General features: G+C 36.5%; 1 protein-coding gene across 3 annotated transcripts; it reads right to left on the bottom strand.

The window, feature by feature from the left end:
- Positions 1-3,189: 3,189 nt before the first annotated feature.
- Positions 3,190-18,955, bottom strand: ZNF207 (zinc finger protein 207). 3 transcript variants are annotated; one of them, XM_029926785.1, is made up of 12 exons: positions 18,762-18,955; positions 17,160-17,286; positions 13,025-13,163; positions 11,261-11,428; positions 11,060-11,135; positions 10,509-10,556; positions 9,372-9,442; positions 7,590-7,747; positions 6,352-6,444; positions 5,170-5,412; positions 4,174-4,333; positions 3,190-4,040 (listed from the first exon to the last, which is right to left on the bottom strand). In XM_029926785.1, exons 1-12 carry the CDS (start codon positions 18,800-18,802, stop codon positions 3,880-3,882), a joined length of 1,485 nt encoding a protein of 494 aa, XP_029782645.1. In that variant the 5' UTR covers positions 18,803-18,955; the 3' UTR covers positions 3,190-3,879. The 3 variants fall into 3 exon arrangements, with proteins under 3 accessions (XP_029782645.1, XP_029782647.1, XP_029782646.1); XM_029926787.1 differs by lacking the exon at positions 6,352-6,444 and having other exon boundaries at positions 3,192-4,040; XM_029926786.1 differs by lacking the exon at positions 10,509-10,556 and having other exon boundaries at positions 3,192-4,040.
- Positions 18,956-19,174: the final 219 nt, after the last annotated feature.

Raw genomic sequence — 19,174 nt, 5'->3', positions numbered from 1 at the left:
GTAATTGTTCCAAAACCAAAGTTCAATGTACTAATTTTACCATGACTCAATTTTAGTGTAGCTACCTGAAAAATATTCATCTGTCCATCCTGACAGGTCTGTACTACTTTTAGTATCCTTTTATTTTATTAAATGTGTAGTGTATATGCACACATACCACACACACACCACCTTCCCACTCTTCACAGGGCTCTACATTAACATTTGCTCTAATGTGGTGAAGTTTGAAAATATTAAAAATCGCAAACATTTCCACATGACCTTCCAACCTTAATGTTCAAAGCATTAACTTTGGAATTAAGAATGCAGATTTCAGTAACCAGTCACATTTCCAATGATCAAACTTATCCGTGAGGTTAAATTTAATAGTTTGGGAAGAAAATGACAAGTTTTTCCTAAAAGTGAAAGTGGAAAATTTGAATGAAACATTTCATGCCTCCAAATCAAAAACGTCAAATTTTGTTGATTTACAGAAGTTCGATATGGCAATACCAGCTTTACTGGGGCTAACACAAGGTAAATACATGTATCAAATATTTTTACTTGTTTATTAACACCACAGTCAAACGTGAATATTAATATAGAGCCTTCTCTGCCAAAAGAGTATAAAAATCCTAAGTTTAATTAAATTTAGGGGCCTTCACCAAACTTGCTGCAAGTTTGGGGACATAAATATCCAACAGCCGTAAAGCTGTGAAAGCCCCCGGAAGGAATAAAATAAATCCCACTTGCCTCAGACTGAACAGGGCAACACTGAGACTCAGCCTCAGCCTGTCCTATGGCAGGGCTATAGGAAGAAGAAAATTTTAATTTTAGAAAAACATTACCCAATTAATTTAAAAGACATGCATTAAAAAAAATCCCAATGACCAAGCAAGCAAAGGAAAAAAAGAGCTTTTTTTTTTTTTTTTTTTTTTTTAAAAAAGCTATGGTCTGCTATATTTCCACTCACTCTGAATCCAAACTTATTTTTGTTGGGGGTCTCCCCCCAAATCAATTAGGCTGAGTTTAAGCTCAATATATAACTTGATCAGTGGGAACAGGAGTACACTAAGAGTATTTTCCCCGTCCCTAATGGAAAATGTGTGAAATTATTACTAAAATATAGAAGTACTCAAGTTAAAAGAGAATTCCAGCAGGCACTCAAAAGCCAATCCTCACCTGCTGGTCTTATCCTGTCATTCAGTAGATAAAATGTACACACAATAGTCACTAGTGCCAGACAAAATGTTAAGTCGCTTTTTTTCTTTAAGGAGGATATAAGAGTGGATGTAAGGGACAGTCAAAGCTGGCAGTCCCATTAATCTTACAACTTCCTAAACTGTGGTAATCACAATGCCTGCCTGAATGAATATAACAATTCCTAAAGGTGGTCTTCTGCGAGGGCAGATAGTTTACTTCAGCTCAACCCCACCTATTACGTAAAGGAAGCATATGTCAAAGTAAAGAGTTATTTCAACATGATTTGTTACACTCATGTTTTAACCACACTATGGACCCCAGAAGCAGTTAGGTAAAAGATATTTTCTAGAAGCTTAATTATGCTGATGCATGCACAGATTATACTATAAATATACCCAAATGGGCACCACATGAGCCACATATATTTAACACAACACAGGAAACAGTGTTCTTAAGTATCATGCATTAACACTTTGGATCAACTTTTAATTAAACTTCTTTCACTTATTTAAAAGTACTGATATTTTTTTCTCCCTTCAGACTACAGAAAGCAACAAACCTTGGCATAAAATATATCATCTCTGCATTAAATGTAAATAAAACTTCACAGAAATTTTGAAACATTGCTAACCCGTTTGAATTTTGTTGATAAGGCTGTACATGAAATGCTTGAGACATCTGAGTTGGGAAAACATTTCCTATTTAATCATTCTAAATTATTTATGCCGTTTTACCTTACACATTTTCAACACAGGTTCTTCTTTGGCAATATGATAAATGTGCTGCCAAATTTAAGTATGTATTCGTTCCACAACTACTTAGTAGGCATGTGAGAGAAAAAGTATGGGGCTTTGGGGCTGGCAGAGGGAACAAATGCATTCTTGGTGATACATGGATGTTGCCTTTTCAAATTATAAATTTTTGAACCTCAATGGTACCATAAGAAAAGAGCTATAAAACATTTCACTGGAGCAAAATGTAAACTTTAAAATAGCACTCGGCTTTACACATATTTGTAGGTTTTGTTTAAATGAGTAACTTTTACTTGTCACATAAATACTCTTTTATGATGATTAAAAGTTTTCAACATTTTCCTACAAGGTTAAGACTTTTTTTCAAAGACAAAAAAACGCGGATTTCGGGTCATATCTATACCTTCACATCTATGTTATTGACCTATCAACATTTTAAGTCTTAACTTTACATTGAGGAAAAACCCAACTTGAATTTTTAATAATTACGCTTTGTATAGACCATTTGATACTTAAATAATCATGAAACTGCCTTGCAAAAGTAAAGATTTTTAAAAATGGATGCCAAAGAGTCAACAAGAGGTATTATTGTATGAGACTTGGAACACAAGATACTAATAGCAGTCACCTCTACAAAAAAGTTCTTCACAGGACATAGTAACATTCAAATTTCCAAGATGAAAAGGTTAACAGGAAAGCCATTTAGGCTAAATAACAACAGAAGATAACCATCTAATCAAGGAAATAATGTAATTTTCTAGGAACATAATAAATTTTAATCCATCTGTTAACCATCTTAACAGAGGCACATTTAGATTATTTGGCCTAACATTTAGGAAAGATTCCAATCCATTAACAGTAAAACAAAAACAAAAACAATTACTGCATGCACCTAAGCTTCTAGAAGTTTGCACCTAAAAAGCTTCTGAGGTCCACGCAGTACTGCAGTCTCAAAAATAATCAGAAGGGAACGAATGGGTCTGGCACTAGGCTCTAAACTTCATCAGCTGGAAAGAGGGCCCACTAAGGTGTACATTTTAAATATCTAGGACATCTAACATGTAGTGACACCAAGGGCGTGAAAAAGTGACACAACGTAAAGATTTTATACCCACTATGCAATGGCTCATATGTACCTAATTTTTTCTGTCAACTTAACCACTAACATACAAGTCTATACATGCTGTCCAGTTTAAAACATGAAGCTACGGAACAACCTACAATTTAACGACAAAATCCAATGATATATCAAAGCTGTATTGGGAACTATGAATTTTATTATGTGGACATCTACTGTGGCATGCATCTGTACAAACCTTTCAGGTAGTGGTCCACAGCTGGGTTATGAATAAAAAGGCGTAAGTTTTTCTCTCATTTTATTACAATGAAGTTTAACAGTACAGAAAAGTCACATGACCTTGGTGGGTCAGATTTCTTAAACCCTGCAACATGAGGAACTCTAAATACATTAAATATTGTTATACATTCAGACTTCCAATGTACAGGTCTCGGAAACAGTTACAGCCCTCACCAAGCTAGGTTGGGGACATGAAGTCCAACAGCATCTGAAATGCTGTGAAGGCATAACTTTACAAATAGCAATGTAAGCTTACAGAACTTGCCTTTATTAAGGTGGTATGTTCATGTAATTCCAGCTCCTTCACAATATAACGAACCAAATTTACTATACTTCACTTCTAAAAACCTAGATGAAACATGAAAAAGAAGCCATACAGTATAAATTGCAACTTCAGGAAAAGTTCCTGCTTTATTATTCCAAATAATTTTTCCCATGTAAAATAAATGTCCAATAGTTCCTGGTATGTGGGAAGATAATGTTTGTTAAAGTCACAATGAAGCCTTATTGACGGAAGCTTGGCTATATAAACAGCACAAGTTGAGAAAAGGTTTAATCTCCAAACCTATTAGATTGGATGAAGTAAGATCAGTAACGGCCACCTTGCGACATTACAGGAGGTCTCATTCCCATCGGAGGTCGAGGAGGCCCACCTTGGTAAGGGGGCACCATTGGCGGTCCCTGCCCATATGGTGGCATAGCACCAGGAAGGTAACCTGGCATGCCTTGATGATGACCACCATACTGACCTACAAAACACATTTAAAACACAAAAAATAGATTGAGTTGGTCTGTGCACTGTACTTTTAAATGCAATGTATTTTGCAGATAAATTTATGTGTATACTCAGAAAATCCACTAAATAAACATAAGAAGAAATACCATGAGGCGGCATTGGGGGTCTCATTCCTTGTTGCTGTGGGATGCCTGGCTGTGGTGGCATCATACCTCCGATAGGACCAACCGGTGGATTACCAATGGGAGCCTGTCCTGGTCGAGGAAGATTACGTTGATATTTAGGTAACTGTGCCCTTCTCTCTTCCTATGAATAAAAATGAACACAATGTTAAATACCTGAAGGCAGAGAGAACAGTCATTAAGCATAAAAGGCAAACATCTAAAATGTTACACAGTAACTTTTAAAAAACCTACCCTTTGTGAATCATTACTTTTGCTCCACAAACCAGCCCAACTACCTAAAATCTCAATGACTCCAGAAAACCTCACCAATTTTTATATATGAAGAATGGCTAATAACTTTCCAGAAAATATACACTTGCCTCAGAAAGAAAGGGTCTAGTGAGAAAGACAGGTAAGTTTCAAAGGATCTACAGATTCTACCTCAAACCTGTTTTTTTTTTAATTTACAAATTTATGTGTAACTAAAATGATTTTTGACAGTAAGAACCCAAATTAGAGTCTTCTTTATGAAACAGTCTGGGAGTAGGAGGAGTGTGTCTAAGATCAAAACACTCATACATGCAGTAATTATTTTGTGGTTCTTAGAAGTCAGAATGATAAAAACCACAGAGTAAGCATTAAATCAGATTATAAGATGGGGCGCCTGGGTGGCTCAGAAGGTTAAGCATCTGATTTTGGATCAGGTTATGATCTTGCGGTTTGTGGGTGCAAGCCCCACATCCGGCTCTGTGCTGACGGCTCAGAGCCTGGAGCCTGCTTCGGATTCTATGTCTCCCCCTCTCTCTCTGTCCCTCTCATGCTCACGCTCTCTCAAAAATAAACAAACATTTAAAAAATAAATTAAAAAAATAAATATTATAAGACCATCAGTGTACAAATTAACACTTCTCAAGGGGAGGACAAGTTGCTACAACAGTAGTCAAACTGTGCTAGTAAAAACCTGTAAAAAAAACTTACCAGTGATATATCCTCATCTGGATGGATCAACTTACTGGTTGCACTGGTTGTTGTAAGTGTAGCAGGCTTACTTGTTATTGAAGCCGCTGGTTTCGCTGCAGTGCTATTTGTTGTACTAGTGGTTGAAGCAGTAGACTGTGTGTAAGCAGGGAATGTAGGCTTTGGGGGTTCTGTAGTTGTTGCAGGGGTACTATTTAAGGGCTTGAAATCTGTACCAACAGGTCCTTGGACAGCTGCCTGAGCCTGTAAAACATAATCTGTCATTAACGAAACTTCCAAACACAAAGTTGAGTCTATCTACTACAATTAACTTAAAAATGAGACACCAACATTCAAAAAGGACCAAACTTTAAATGAAATTAAAACAAAGTTAACATAATAAAAACTCTACAAAAATCAAGATAATATAGAAGAATAGCTAAAAGATGCTGGGTCAAAGTCACATCCAAAACTCAACAGCAGAAATAAAAAAAGTAAGACTGCATATGCAACTTCTAAGACTTTATCTACCTTTTCTCACCAATATTTGCTTTACAAAGCTCTGTATTTCACTCTGATGAAATACTGTATCACAATAGCATGTTCTACTGTTACTATTCTAAATTCATTGTTTAATCAATCTACCGAGCAGCTCAAAAAAAATAGAATACGAATGTTTCATAAAACATATCAGTGAGGTCCTTCAGATAATACAATGTCCTTCCACCTAACAACGGCTAGATGATTATTACGGACAAAAGGGTTTAGTAGGCTCTTTTAAGCATAAAGTTACCAGTAATAAATAGGTTACTTTTCATAATACCACACATCTCAAACATGAAGACTAGGCCAACTTTAGAGCCAAATGCAGAGTACTGAATTTCTTTACATTATATTTGATGCATTAGATTAAACAGCATAAATCAAAAAAGCTTAATCATGCATCAGGCTAACCATTGGCCACTATTACGCATTTATTGCTTACATGCTTTTAACCCTTTAGAACCACAGGAGTTTGGGGTACATTTTTTTTCTATTAGGAGTTCAAATTTTCAAGTACCATTGATTTTTACACCATTAACTTTACTTTAAAAAAATTAAACATAGTATATATTTTGGAAAAGATTTAGTTTTAAATTAGGGTCCAAAGGGTTAAGTTTATAAAGCCACTTTAACAAGTTTAAACTGCAACTTCCTGCGTACTTGTGCTGTGCTAGGAAACAGAGCTTTAGAAGATGCAGACAGACTTTCTGAATTGGATGAAGCTGTACTTGAGCTTGTTACAGGTGTCCCCATCTGTAGCATAAAAGAAAGGAAACAATGAAAAGTCTCCAAACAAATGGGTGAAAATAAGCCATGTGGTAGACTTTTTTCTTTAGTATAGATTGCATTTTTATAAATGCAAAATATAATGCAATCAAATCTGATTTATTTAAAGAGGCAGGTAGTTAATGCATTTACAATAAACAAAGTGACAGTATGAGCCTCATATTTTTAAAAATTCTACACCAATAAACCTAGTCATTAACCAGTTTCTTTTCTAAAACTGGCTGTGTTTTGCACTGATATTTCAAAAATGATACCTTCAATTAAGATTAAAGATGCATTAATACTGACCCTTCAATCCAATTCTCTATCAATGATTTTTGTTAAGTTTGACACTTCTCAATAAACAAAATCCCCACCCACCTCTAAATGTAAGTTAATGTGTTTAAAGGGGACTCAAAAAGTAATACTTTTTAACTACAAACAAAAAAAGGAAAGAAAACCTCTATGGGACAATGTTAAAGTGGGGAGAAAAAAAAAAAGAACACACATCCTAATCTTCTTAATTCTGAATCAATTAAATACATCTGCTTAATTGTGAATATAACCTGGGGGAAAAACACAAAAGTAACCACCATTATACACTTACTATATATAACAAGGGCATCTTTAGCTTCTGAGTTCTGAATAAAGACGAGACCAGGAGGAAAGAGAAGTCTAACTAGGTCAAATGCCGCCCTTCCTGTGAAAGCGCATCACTGTTTGTCACTGTTCTACATTAAAGAGCCCAACAAATGATTTGCTAAGGTCTTAGGATTTTCACCTTTGAATTCAATTTCATTCCATTCATAGTTCAAGAAGTAAAGGAGGACCTCCAAACACTATTATATATTTAAGTCCCCAGAAATTAAACTTTCATTTCTAACAAAAGCTAAGAATAATCAGAGTTCACTGCTATGAAACCAAAAAAAGATGCTACACTATCTGGCTCCAATCTTTTTTGAAGAAATCAATGTGTGCAAACATGGAAGAGAGTAGGACACTTCTTTGTATTTAATTCATGTACTAAAATGATTACCAATAAAAATTGGCCTGTAGCAATATAAAGGATTTCTATAAACGACTACACTTTACCTTTAATGTAAGCGCACTTCTTTTCAGGAATTCTACCTTACCTGTCCGGCACTGGGGAAAAGAGGCTTCGTCACTGGAGGCTGTGGAGCAGGAACTGTTGCTGTCGGTGCAGGTGGTCTATTAAGAATGCCTGGAGCTGAAACAGCCTGTGCTTGAGTCATTGGAGGAATTCCAGGCCGGGGAACAGGAGGGGGCATACCTGTAAAGACGAAATATTGGGAAAAGGGAGTTATTCAAACCTTTAGTTCAGAAAAAAGTATTTTCCCAAAGTTTTCCTGTTAAAACATACCATATTAAAAAATAATTCTATACTACAAAGTTATTGATGAACTAACTGCTCAATTCAATGAAGTCCAAATAACTTTGGCATTTGGCCCCTAGAACAATCTTGCCTCAACCTTTCTATTCCTTTGTATCTCTTCAGAAAGTGAAAAGATACCACTAGAGACTCTTTGTATAGGGAAAGTAGCAATTAAGTTACTAATATTCCTGATTTAGCAAACTTTTTGAAACACATAAGAGAACTACTTCAATCATTCTGACAGCTGGATAGTCTCTAAACTCTAATTCAAACTACTGTAAAAACTTCGGATAGATTATATACCCATAAAATTTGTTTTCAGAAAACTAAGTTATTCCTGCGAACACTTCATATTATCAACGGAACATTGGCTATTATTCTGCATTCCTTTAAAGGTCTGAAATTCTCCCAGTAATATGCGGAGCTACTACCTATAAATTAATGCCTGTACTGGTAATACTGCACATTTTGTCACTGCCTTATTTTTCCTGTTCCTTTTACATCAACTACCACTTGAGTACTTCTAAATCTGCTATGGACTGCACACCAAACTTGCTAGGATTACATATGAAAAACAAGGCAACCAACTGAGAAAGCCTCGTGAAGGTCTCTGTGGCACATCTACATGGCTAACAAAATTCCATTCTCCACATTCTAGGATATAGTCCAAGATCGTTTTTAACATAGGCTCCCTTTCAGCTAAAGGGTCCATTAGACCTATTTCTGGTCAACTCTAAGAGGCTAAGGAGTTTCTGGGAGAGTTACTTTGCTCCCTAATGAAAAAAAGGTGGGGTTCCTGGGTGGCTCAGTCAGCTAAGTGTCTAACTCTTGATTTCGGCTCACACATCTTACAGGCAGGAGATCGAGCCCCACACGTCGAGCTCTGTGAGGACAGTGTAGAGCCTGCTTGGGATTCTCTCTCTCTCTCTCTCTCTCTCTCTCTCTCTCTCCCTCCCTCCCTGTTGCTTCCTGGCTTGCTCGTGCACATACACAGTCTCTCGAAATAAATAAACTTAAAACAAGAGGGAGAGCCCACTGCTATTGACACCCTTTCTTGCCTGTCTTATCTTGTAACAACAGAGTGACATGTCCCAGGGAGAAAAGCTAAGGTTGGCAATGGAGAAATCACCAGCCATTGAATCTATCGCTTTTCTTTTCGTTGAGACTATAAATTCCTACGTTTTTAAATACAGTTTGTTAGGTTTCTCCATTATTTTCCAAAAGTCTCTTAATTACTCATCTAAAAAATTCCTAATACAACTCCTTTTAGGTATATGAGCTTCGGTGCATACGTTCTACAACCCATTCTGACTGCTTTGAAGCCTGTTTACGATTTCAAAACTCAAAAAAAAAAAAAAAAAAAAGGGCATCCATTCCAACACTTCTCCATTTAAAAAAAAACCTCACCAACCTATGGAAATGTTAACATTGAAATTCCACCACCATCCACAAACCTACTGTCCAAAATATTTAAGAATAAAGCACACCAATCCTATTAAAAAGGTTATCTAACATTTCATACCTGGTGGCATACCAGGCATCAGAGGTGGTATTCCTGGTCCAGGTGGCATCATTCCACCCATTGGCATCATTCTATTAGAAAGCAAATTTCAAGAAACAAACCAAGTTAAATCAACAGTATAAACCATTAGAAAACATTGTGGCTAAAGCCTGAAACAATAGATAAAAGACTTGAACTTGACCCCTAATATTGAAAATCAAGCTGAAAGAACACACAAGACTCAAACAATTCTATCAAAGTAAGTCTTCTAAAAACCAGCAAACTCTTGGGTGTACCAATAAAATAAGGGGGAAAAAAATCAGTATTGTTTATAAAACATTCTCATACATTTAAGGTTATTAAGAACAATTATACCCTCAATACATAGAAGAGGCCTCATCTAAAATATGTGTAATTGGAAATCATAATCACCTTTTGTCTCATTTGGAAAATACCCACACAGAATATAAATTTAAAAAACTACTTTAGAGACATATTTTTCAAATGGAAAATAATTGAATATACACTGTGGAGTAAAGATTTTGGGGAGGGTTATTAAAAAAAAAAACTACCACCAAAATTAAAGACAGCCTAAAGTAAACTCACATAACTGCCTTATTTCTAATGGCTACCTAACACTGAACCATGACTAAAAACAAAACCCGTATTTATTTTCCCTCCCCTAAAAGAGCTCACCTTCATATATCAAGTGTCCATTCACTTAAAACATTTGCACATTTGCGAATTCTTAATTGAGAACTTTATCGTAAAATTAACCTCTATATACAGATTTCATGACAAGAAACCCAAAATACCTTCTATAATAATAAAGCATGTTAATTTGGCAAAAGAGTATCTATTCTTTCTTAAATACCAACACTTTTTACTAAATCTCATTACTTTAGCAGTCTGGGGAAAAACAGCTGCACATTTAGAAAATGCTTTATTTATATGGGTCTATTAACTAGTTCCTCACAGAGGTCTTTTTTTTTCCCCCTCCATTAAGAGAATTGTGTCAACCAGCTTGCACATTCTAGAAGTTTTAGTGAGGAAGGTTAGAAAATTTCTGAAGTCAACTGAATAGATACCATTAAACACACAAAAAAATATGACATTATGATTATACCTCCTGAATTACATTATGAATGAGATGCTTACATGTTTTCACCGCAAAATGACTGGGTGTATTTTCTCTGATGATGCAATCTGTGAAAATGTATGACAAAATCAAAATCTAACTGTGATTTTCAAAATACAGTGGGAAAGTGTATTGTATACCTCTCACATCCAACAATAATTAAGTAAAAGTGATAGGCACGAGCACCTCATATTCATTTTAGTTCTTGATGATTTGACAAATAAATCATTTACAGAGTTTGCTTCTTGTCATAACTACAAAGTGTCATGGACAGTTCTGAACTCAAACACAAATCTACAACCAACTACTTTAATTACATCAGATGCAATTAAAGCACATGGCTGCCTACACACATCCTAAAACCCAAAACTCTATATTCTCTCCAGAGGCAAATTTATATTCCTTAAATTTATTGGTAGACCCCATTTTTAGACAAATTTAAGTTTATGGAGCCCATTAGAAGCCAGGAAAAAAAAAAAGGCAAAGTAACATTTTAAAATCAACGTTAACACCCAAGTTGAAAAGATTATTACCAGGCACAAGCCCACATGTCAATTAAAAGTTTTCTTACCCAGGTGGCATGCCTGGCATAACTGGTGGCATTCCTGGCATCAGAGGAGGAACACCCGGCATTAATGGAGGTATGCCTATAAACAGACATTTCAACAACAAAAAAGTCACAAATATTAAAGGGTTAAGAGAAAAAATTTTAATGTTCTATACCAGATCAACAAAGTCCTAAGAATGTTAAATTGTAACCCTTATGTGATACCTGGAGGCATTCCAGGTGCTCCAGGGACTGGTGGCAGTCCTGGCTGTGCCATTGGAGGGATATAACCTTGTTGAGGTTGAACAGGCTGTGGCTGAAATGAAGTTGAAGCTGCAGAGTCATCATCATCATATTCATCAGAATCATCTTGTTGCTTCTTTTTTTGACTCTCTGTTAAAAAAAGTTCTAATTAATATTTCCCATAAAGTGAGAAAAAAGAAAAACTAAGCAAACTTAAAAGACATTCAACATTAAAAAAATTTCAGGACAATTAGCTCATGTATTTTTTCTTGCAAGGAAATTCAGTCAATATTATTCTTTTTACTCTTCAACATGTTTCCTCTATAATGTAATCTCTATTGAGGTGAACATCCTTTCTATATCTATGACAGATAATAATTTTCTTAAGGGGCGCCTGGGTTGCTCTGTTAAGTGTAGGACTCTGGATCAGGTCATGATCTCACAGTTCACGTGGTTGAGCCCAAGTCGTGCTCTGTGCTCATGGTGCAGAATCTGCTTGGAATTCTGTGCCCCTCCCCTGCCAGTGCTCTTTCTTAAAAGAAGTAAACTTTAAATAATTTTCTTCAGTTTTAGTTAAGAAAAAAAAACCACACAAAAACAGCTTTCTATTTCATCTCAAAAGGTAAACTATGAGAAAGAGTCTGAGCTTTCTACATTGCTTTTCTTTTTCTTCTTTTTTTAGTATTTATTTTTGAGAGCAGGAGAAACATAGCCTGAGTGGGGGAGGGCAGAGAGAGAGAAGGGAAACACAGAATGCAAAGCAGGCTCTGGGCTCCGAGTTGTCAGCACAGAGCCCGACATGGGGCTGGAATCCATGGACCAAGAGATCATGACCTGAGCTGAAGTAGGACGCTTAACTGACTGAGCCACCCAGGCGCCCCTACAATGCTTTTCAAAACAAAAACTTTCAGGGCTCTTCGCTTGCTCAGTAAAAGAGCATTTGACTCTTGATCTCAAGGCTATAAGTTCAAGCTTTACACTGGGTGTAGAGCTTACTTAATAATTTTTTTTCACAAGTGATTGATAATTGCACCATCTGGATAGTAAGTGATTGCAAATTCCAAATCAAGTAACAGCACTACCAAAAAATCTAATAGTGGTTATATAATCAAATCAAAACAAGCTATCTTCATTTTTAGAAACCTCAACATTTGCTAATTCCACTTGGAATGCAGTTATGAACAAAACTATATTGTAATATAGTGTTTGGAATAATCCATGTGGTATTACATATATACAAATCAAATACACAGCTCCAAACATTAAGACGTAAGAAAAACAATAAAACTCAGGCTGCTTGGGTGCCTTAGGTGAACATCTGAATCTTGGTTTTAGCTCAGATCATGATCTGTTTCATGGGTTTGAGATACACATGAAACTCTGTACTGATAGTGTGGAGCCTGCTAGGGATTCCCTCTCCTTTCTCTGCCCCTCTCCAACTTGTGGGGTCTCCTTTGCTCTCAAAATAAATAAACTTAAAAAAAAATAGGAGTATTGGTGTCTAAGTTAGTTAGGCATCCAATTCTTGATTTCAGTTCAGGCCATGATCTCCATGAGTTCTCTCTGCTAACTCCCCCACTCACTTGCATACTCAGTCTCTTAAATAAATATATAAAAAAAAAACAAACCTCAAAATTGGAATTTTGAATAAATCTAACATCCATTATTAAATTTGTACTTCAAAGTAGTAGTAATACTCTCATTAGTGAAGCTGTGTTAAGAAAAAGCATACATCTTCATGTTTACCTTGCGTTTTCTGTTCAAGAAGTCGTCTTCTTTCATCCATGTCTTTTTCTGGAATACCTTCCATACCATATATTTCCAATTCTATATCTGTTCTCCCAGGTATTGCATTTGGTACAGCATCTATTGTCTCTTTATGCACCTAACATTAAAACAAACTTCCATTAGATCAACTAAACTATCTCATAAAGTCCTGTAAGATCAATCTGAAATTATTCAGAGAACACTTAATAATCATTAAGAATAACTGGTTCTGTAGTGAGACTATCTGGATTCAATCCCCAGTTTTGCTGCATACTAAGTAGGTATGTGAGACTAAGCAAACCATTTGACTTAAGACTACACCACCTATATACTACCTAACGTCTTGGATCATTTTTAAGATTAAATGCATTAAATTATATATTTACATTACTTCTTTGCGTTACATATAAAAATACACTAAAATTACAGATATTAATTATATATGTAAAATAAAACATAGTGAATACAAAAAGCATTTGGCAGGATGTCTAACACATAGCAAGGGCCCAATAAACATTAAGTTTACCACATAATCTTGCTTGCTTGAATTATCAGCAATAAACTGGCAGTCCCACTCAAATCAAAGAAGGTTCAAGTTTGACTTAAGTAAAGCTTATGAAAGTTCTTATTATAGGAAGAATAAAATAAAATCCCAAGAATGATCTTGAGATGAGCCTGTAGTTACAAACCACAAGTGACATTTACAATTAGCATTATCCATAACTTATGCGGTACCCTGAGACACTTAACAATGCCACAGCAGTGATCGAGTCATTACACTAAATTTGGTAGATTACAAAGGGAAAAGACATTTTATTATAAAACATTAGAAATCTATCATTTTATTTACTGATGGTTTCTGCTAGATCAAATGTTTCTAACCCTCAAACAGGGGTAACTTCTGACAATATGGTAAAATTCCTGTCAATCTTGGTTTCTTCAGCAACTTGCATTAATGTAGGCTAAGAATGTCAATGTATTTTGCCTAGATCAGCATCCCGTGGAAACTCATTAGAAATGCAAATTTTCAGGACCCCCACTCCCCCACCCCATCAGAAACTCTTGGTTAAGACTAGCAATCTGCCAACAAGCCCTGCAGATTCAGAGGCATGCCCAAGCTTGAGAACCACTGCTTTAGGGGATATATTTGTCCAATATTCAATTTCTCTTTCTTCCCAAAACACTTTCATGCAAGAATAGAAAGTAATTAAAGAAAAATAAGTGTTTTCTTCTTAGACATCTATCTCAAAGACTTTAAACACTGACATGCAAACCAAATTCAGAAATTATCTTAATTTTTGATTAATCTCTAACCACTGTTTCTTACTGTGATTAAAAGATCCATGAATAAAGCTTCTCAACAAGAGACTTAATCACCCTGGTTCCTAAGTTTTTTGGCATGTTACTGTTCTTGACAAATGCAGATGAAGTAACTCACATGTTCCTCAAAAAAATAAAATTATATTCATACACATTCACTATTCTGTTATATTTCTAAATGGAAGGGCAAGAATATACTAATCAAATGCTCTTGAAAAGAGAAGAAAAATAACTTAACTTCCTTAACTACCGCACAATATTCTAACCAGAATCAGATTTCTTACAACCTTGCCTAGTAGAAATTACTATGATCTTGGTTGGAAAGATAGGCAGAGCAAGCACTGATGTGAACCATCTAAATTACTGATGTCCTAGGTTTATTATCCATAAAACTGGAGGACCTGTCTGATGTAACTGCTATGCCCATTTCACAGGTTGCTGTGAAATGACACTAAAACCATAAAAGAAACACTTAGTCAATTAAAGATGTTACTAAAAGTTTCCCAACTAATCTCCTTCCAGTTCCATTCCATTTCTCTGTTCTCTGCAGTACAACTTCTTGAAAGACTGCCTCTATTTTCTCTTGACAGTACTCCAATCAGGCTTTCATCCTCATTACTCTAGGAGATCACTCTTGGCAAGTGACCAATGACCTCCACTTTGATTAATCCAATCTCTGTCCTCATCTTCCTAGACCTGCCACCTGCATTTGACTCTGTTAAAGAATTCCTTTCTTTAATCATCTCATTTGGTTTCCAGGGCACTACTCTCTTGGATTTCCTACCTTTTCAATGTCGTCAAATGCTTTCTTTTAATCTTCTAACCTTTAAATGCTGGGTGGCCTAAGCTGGAGTCCTTGCACCTCTTCTGTATCTATATTCTACTCTCCAAGAGGAAAGGACATCTAATATCATAGATTAAAATAGCCATGCTTACCACAGCATCCTTCCAAATTTCTATCTCCAGCTCCAACCTCTCTGAACGCCAGGCTTGTAGATACAACTGCTTATACATTTCCAACTGATATTAGTCAACAGACCGTCTCAAAATTAACACAAGCTTGACATCCTCATCTCTAAGCCTAGTCTTCCTGCAGCTTTCAACATTTTAATATATGGTAACTCATTTCTACACTCATCAGGCCAAAAAACCATCAGACCAATCTGCAACTCCTCACTTTCTTATACTCTGCGTCTACTCCATCAGCAAACTCCAGCCTCTGTCACCATCACCTCTTGCCTGGAATACTCCAGTCATCCTAAGTGTTCTCACTGCATTCTGCAGTCTATTCACATCTCTACAGCCAGTAGAATGCTTATTAAAGAAAAGAAGAAAAAAAAAGTACCAGAACTGGCTGTACCTGTATTTAACCTTGCATTTCATTCAGAATGAAAGAAAATGGCCTACAATAAGTAAGCCCTTCTATATAAAGCACATTGCCACCATTTCCTTTTCTTCAATATAGGAGAATGCTCCTAAATGTAAGGGTCTTTCAATTGCTGTTCTCTGGAAGCTCTCCCTGATTTCCTTTCAGCTCTGTTTAGATGTCAGCTTCTCATTCAGGCCTTACCAACCTTGTGGCCCTCCCTATGTGTCTTACCTAGTGTTAGTTTTCTCTATCACTTATCACGGAAAGGCAAACTAAATATTGCAGTTTGTTTTCTTCCACAATATAAATCTAAACTCCATGACGGTGACTGTTTTGTTCACCGCTGTATACCTAGTGCCTAAAACACTTGTCTAGTACATAGAAATTTCTCACAGAAATTTTTTGTGATATTCTTTCTTATCCGTACTATCCAATACAACAGTCATCCATCAGCCACATGTGACTGAGCACTGGAAATGTGGCTACAATGTGGAGAAATTAAGTTTTTAATTTTCTTTTTAAGTAGTCACATGTAACTAGTGATTGCTGCAGTGGAAAATTACAGATCTAGCACATAGCAGGCTCTAAAATATTTCTAAATGGGCATTAAATTCTTATTATAGTGATATAATTGGAGTGAACAGGATCTATATCAACTTATTTTTTGACTCAGGGAAACATCTTATTTTAATTTACCTCCCTGCCTCCTACCAATGGTAGTTTCCAATGAATAAAGATTTGCTTATCTCACATCTCTCTAGGGTTCAATTAGGCAAAAATGCAGGCAGAATTCTTCTACTTCTGGCAAAAGTAGAAGAAATAATGTTGACTAAGACATACAGGTACGTACTAGATCTTTAAAAATATATTGCAAAGCTCTCCCTACCTAAGTAGTGAAAAAACTCAAGAAACCCAGAAATCATCAAATGAAACATGTTACCATTCCAAAAGAGGTCCAAGGAGTACCTGAAGTAAGCCTATCCTCAGGCAAGAAACTGTAACAAATCCTTCAACAGCAGAGAATAACAGTAGCTAATTATGTATTATTCTCCTGAGATTAGAACTGGTCAGCCTGACCACAAAATTTAAATCACTAATCTTTGTTCTCTAACCCAAGTAACTGAGGAGATAGTCTGGGGCCTCAACTTGTCTCCAATCTAAGATAAAAAAAAAAAAAATCCGATCAATAACTTAAAGATAAACACTATGAACATAAGTTTTCTTCAAACATAAAAATAAAATCAATTATTTAACCTAATGGCCAGAAAACAGGTTTTTTTTTTAAGCTGACTGACCATATCAGATCTTTCGCAATAAACAAAACCTTACAACTATTAAAAGAAATTCAAAAAATTTTTTCTCATGTTGTTTCCAAACAAGGGGGGAGGGGTAAAAGTTAAATACAGGGGGGAAAAAAATCCTTACCTGCATGCAATGAATGGCTAAGCCAGGTCCTGTGTACAATTTCTTATGACATATATGGCATTTAAAATGTTTTGCTTTTTGGTGCTGTATAAGAATCTTCTCATCATCAAAATCTCTATTACAATACCTGATCGATATTGTCAAGGAACAAAAATAGCACAATAACAACACTGCCTTTTTTTAATGTCATATTAAGAGAATAGGAAGAGTAACATTAAAAGACGAGAACAGTTAAAACCAAAAAAGTAATTTATATATACTTTGCTTTTGATATTTATTATACAATTCAGAATTAACCTGACACATAATTTTACTTTTTTAAGTTTCCTATATCCCTATAATCTCTCTTCACCATCTCTAAATGAACACATCGCAGTAATCTGCAAGAGAGCTTTGTCCAATTCCTGCATTTAACAAAGACTTAAGTAAAACTAACCTTTCTTTGGTTCAATATTTCAACATTTACAAACGCACACCATGGACTGGACAGTTCAATGTTAAAAAAATCTCCAAGTTTACGTCAAGAACTAATTTCAAAACTGAACTCATTAACTAGAAAACAAAAACAATCAAAATATTAAAAACCTACATAATATCTGGAATTTAGGAATAATTATTTTACTTAGATCCAAGAATAACTTCACAGTAAATAAAAGGAGACACAATTTCCTATGAATAATCCACTAAGTTGTTTGCAACTTCTTAACGAATTTGCAGCCATAGCCTGCATCTACACTCACAGATAAACTGCATTAATAAAACCGAGAAATTTTCTCCCACTGGGCAGACTTTCCAAAAAGCTCATTAAAGAAATTAGTAGCCATTTTTCAACTAGTATATAATATAAATAAATGCAGCTCCGTAACAAACCATTTTTAGAAGTAAAATCAATTTTAACGTAAAGTAGATTAGCGCTTCCCGAAAAAAGTATTAAAAAGACGCCACGTTTTAATAAGGAATAAGAAACTTTTTTTTTTTTTTTTTTTTTTTTTACCTCTTACGAAGGTAATAGCCACAAGAAACTCCACCCTTTACGCTTCTAGAAGATTAAGGCGCCAGCGGGTGGGACGCGGAAGCTAGTTCACCCCCCACCCCAGCCAAAAAAAAAGAAAAAAAGGGTTCGAAACCATGGTTGACCAACGCATGCCTTTCCTAAACCGATTCTACAATAAAACGGAAAAAGTGGGTGACACACTCCGGAAGCTCTTCCCTAATTCTCCAGAATCAATCAGCTAATTATACTTTAAGAAAGACCCTTTGTTGAATCGTCACCAAAACAACAGAATGTGGCACAATATCCTTAGGGAACACTGTCCTTGGTGGAGGGGTCCAAGCCGCCTCCCAATGGTTAGGTCAGCGCCCGCACCGAAGCAGGAACCTCCTGAGTCACGGAGTCCCACGATCTACAACTGCCAGAGCCTCTAGCCCTAGAGACTTCTTTCCCCGCGAAGCCTTCCTAAATCCGGCTCCGGGCCACCAAGCCACCCACCTCGAGGCCTAGGTCCCAGACCCTCTGCCACAGGCCAAAGCAAGGCCTCCCAGTCCCAGTCACCACCGACCGGCGCCCCCGCTCGGCCTCGACTTCAAACCCACAAAGGATATCAGCACCACGGCTTCAGCTGCTTCTTCTTCTTGCGACCCATAACTGCGCTCTACCGACAAAGCGAAAGGGGGAGAAAACAAACAGGAAAAACGAGGCAAAAATCCCTCACTCTTCCGACCCAACGACCACCACCGCGTCCCACAGGAAACAGACACAAAATGGCCGACGCCCTCGTTCGCCGCTCTGCTCCCGTCAGGCACTGCGGCCAGAGGCGGTGCCGGGCAGGGAAGGGTCACGTGACGCAGACCTCCTCCCTGAGTGGGTGGAGACTCGTGGAGGCTGACGGGTGGCCGCCATCTTGTCCGTTTACGGTGTCCCGGCCCTCTTGGGCCTGTTGATCTCCTTGTTTCTTTTGTGAGGGAGCTGGCGGCCGAGGTTTACCCAGACGCTCCCGAATTGAAAGGGAGAAAAA

The sequence above is a fragment of the Suricata suricatta genome, chromosome 17, assembly GCF_006229205.1.
Source record: "Suricata suricatta isolate VVHF042 chromosome 17, meerkat_22Aug2017_6uvM2_HiC, whole genome shotgun sequence".
Lineage (NCBI taxonomy): Eukaryota > Metazoa > Chordata > Mammalia > Carnivora > Herpestidae > Suricata > Suricata suricatta.
This window is presented reverse-complemented; position numbering and strand designations above follow the sequence as displayed.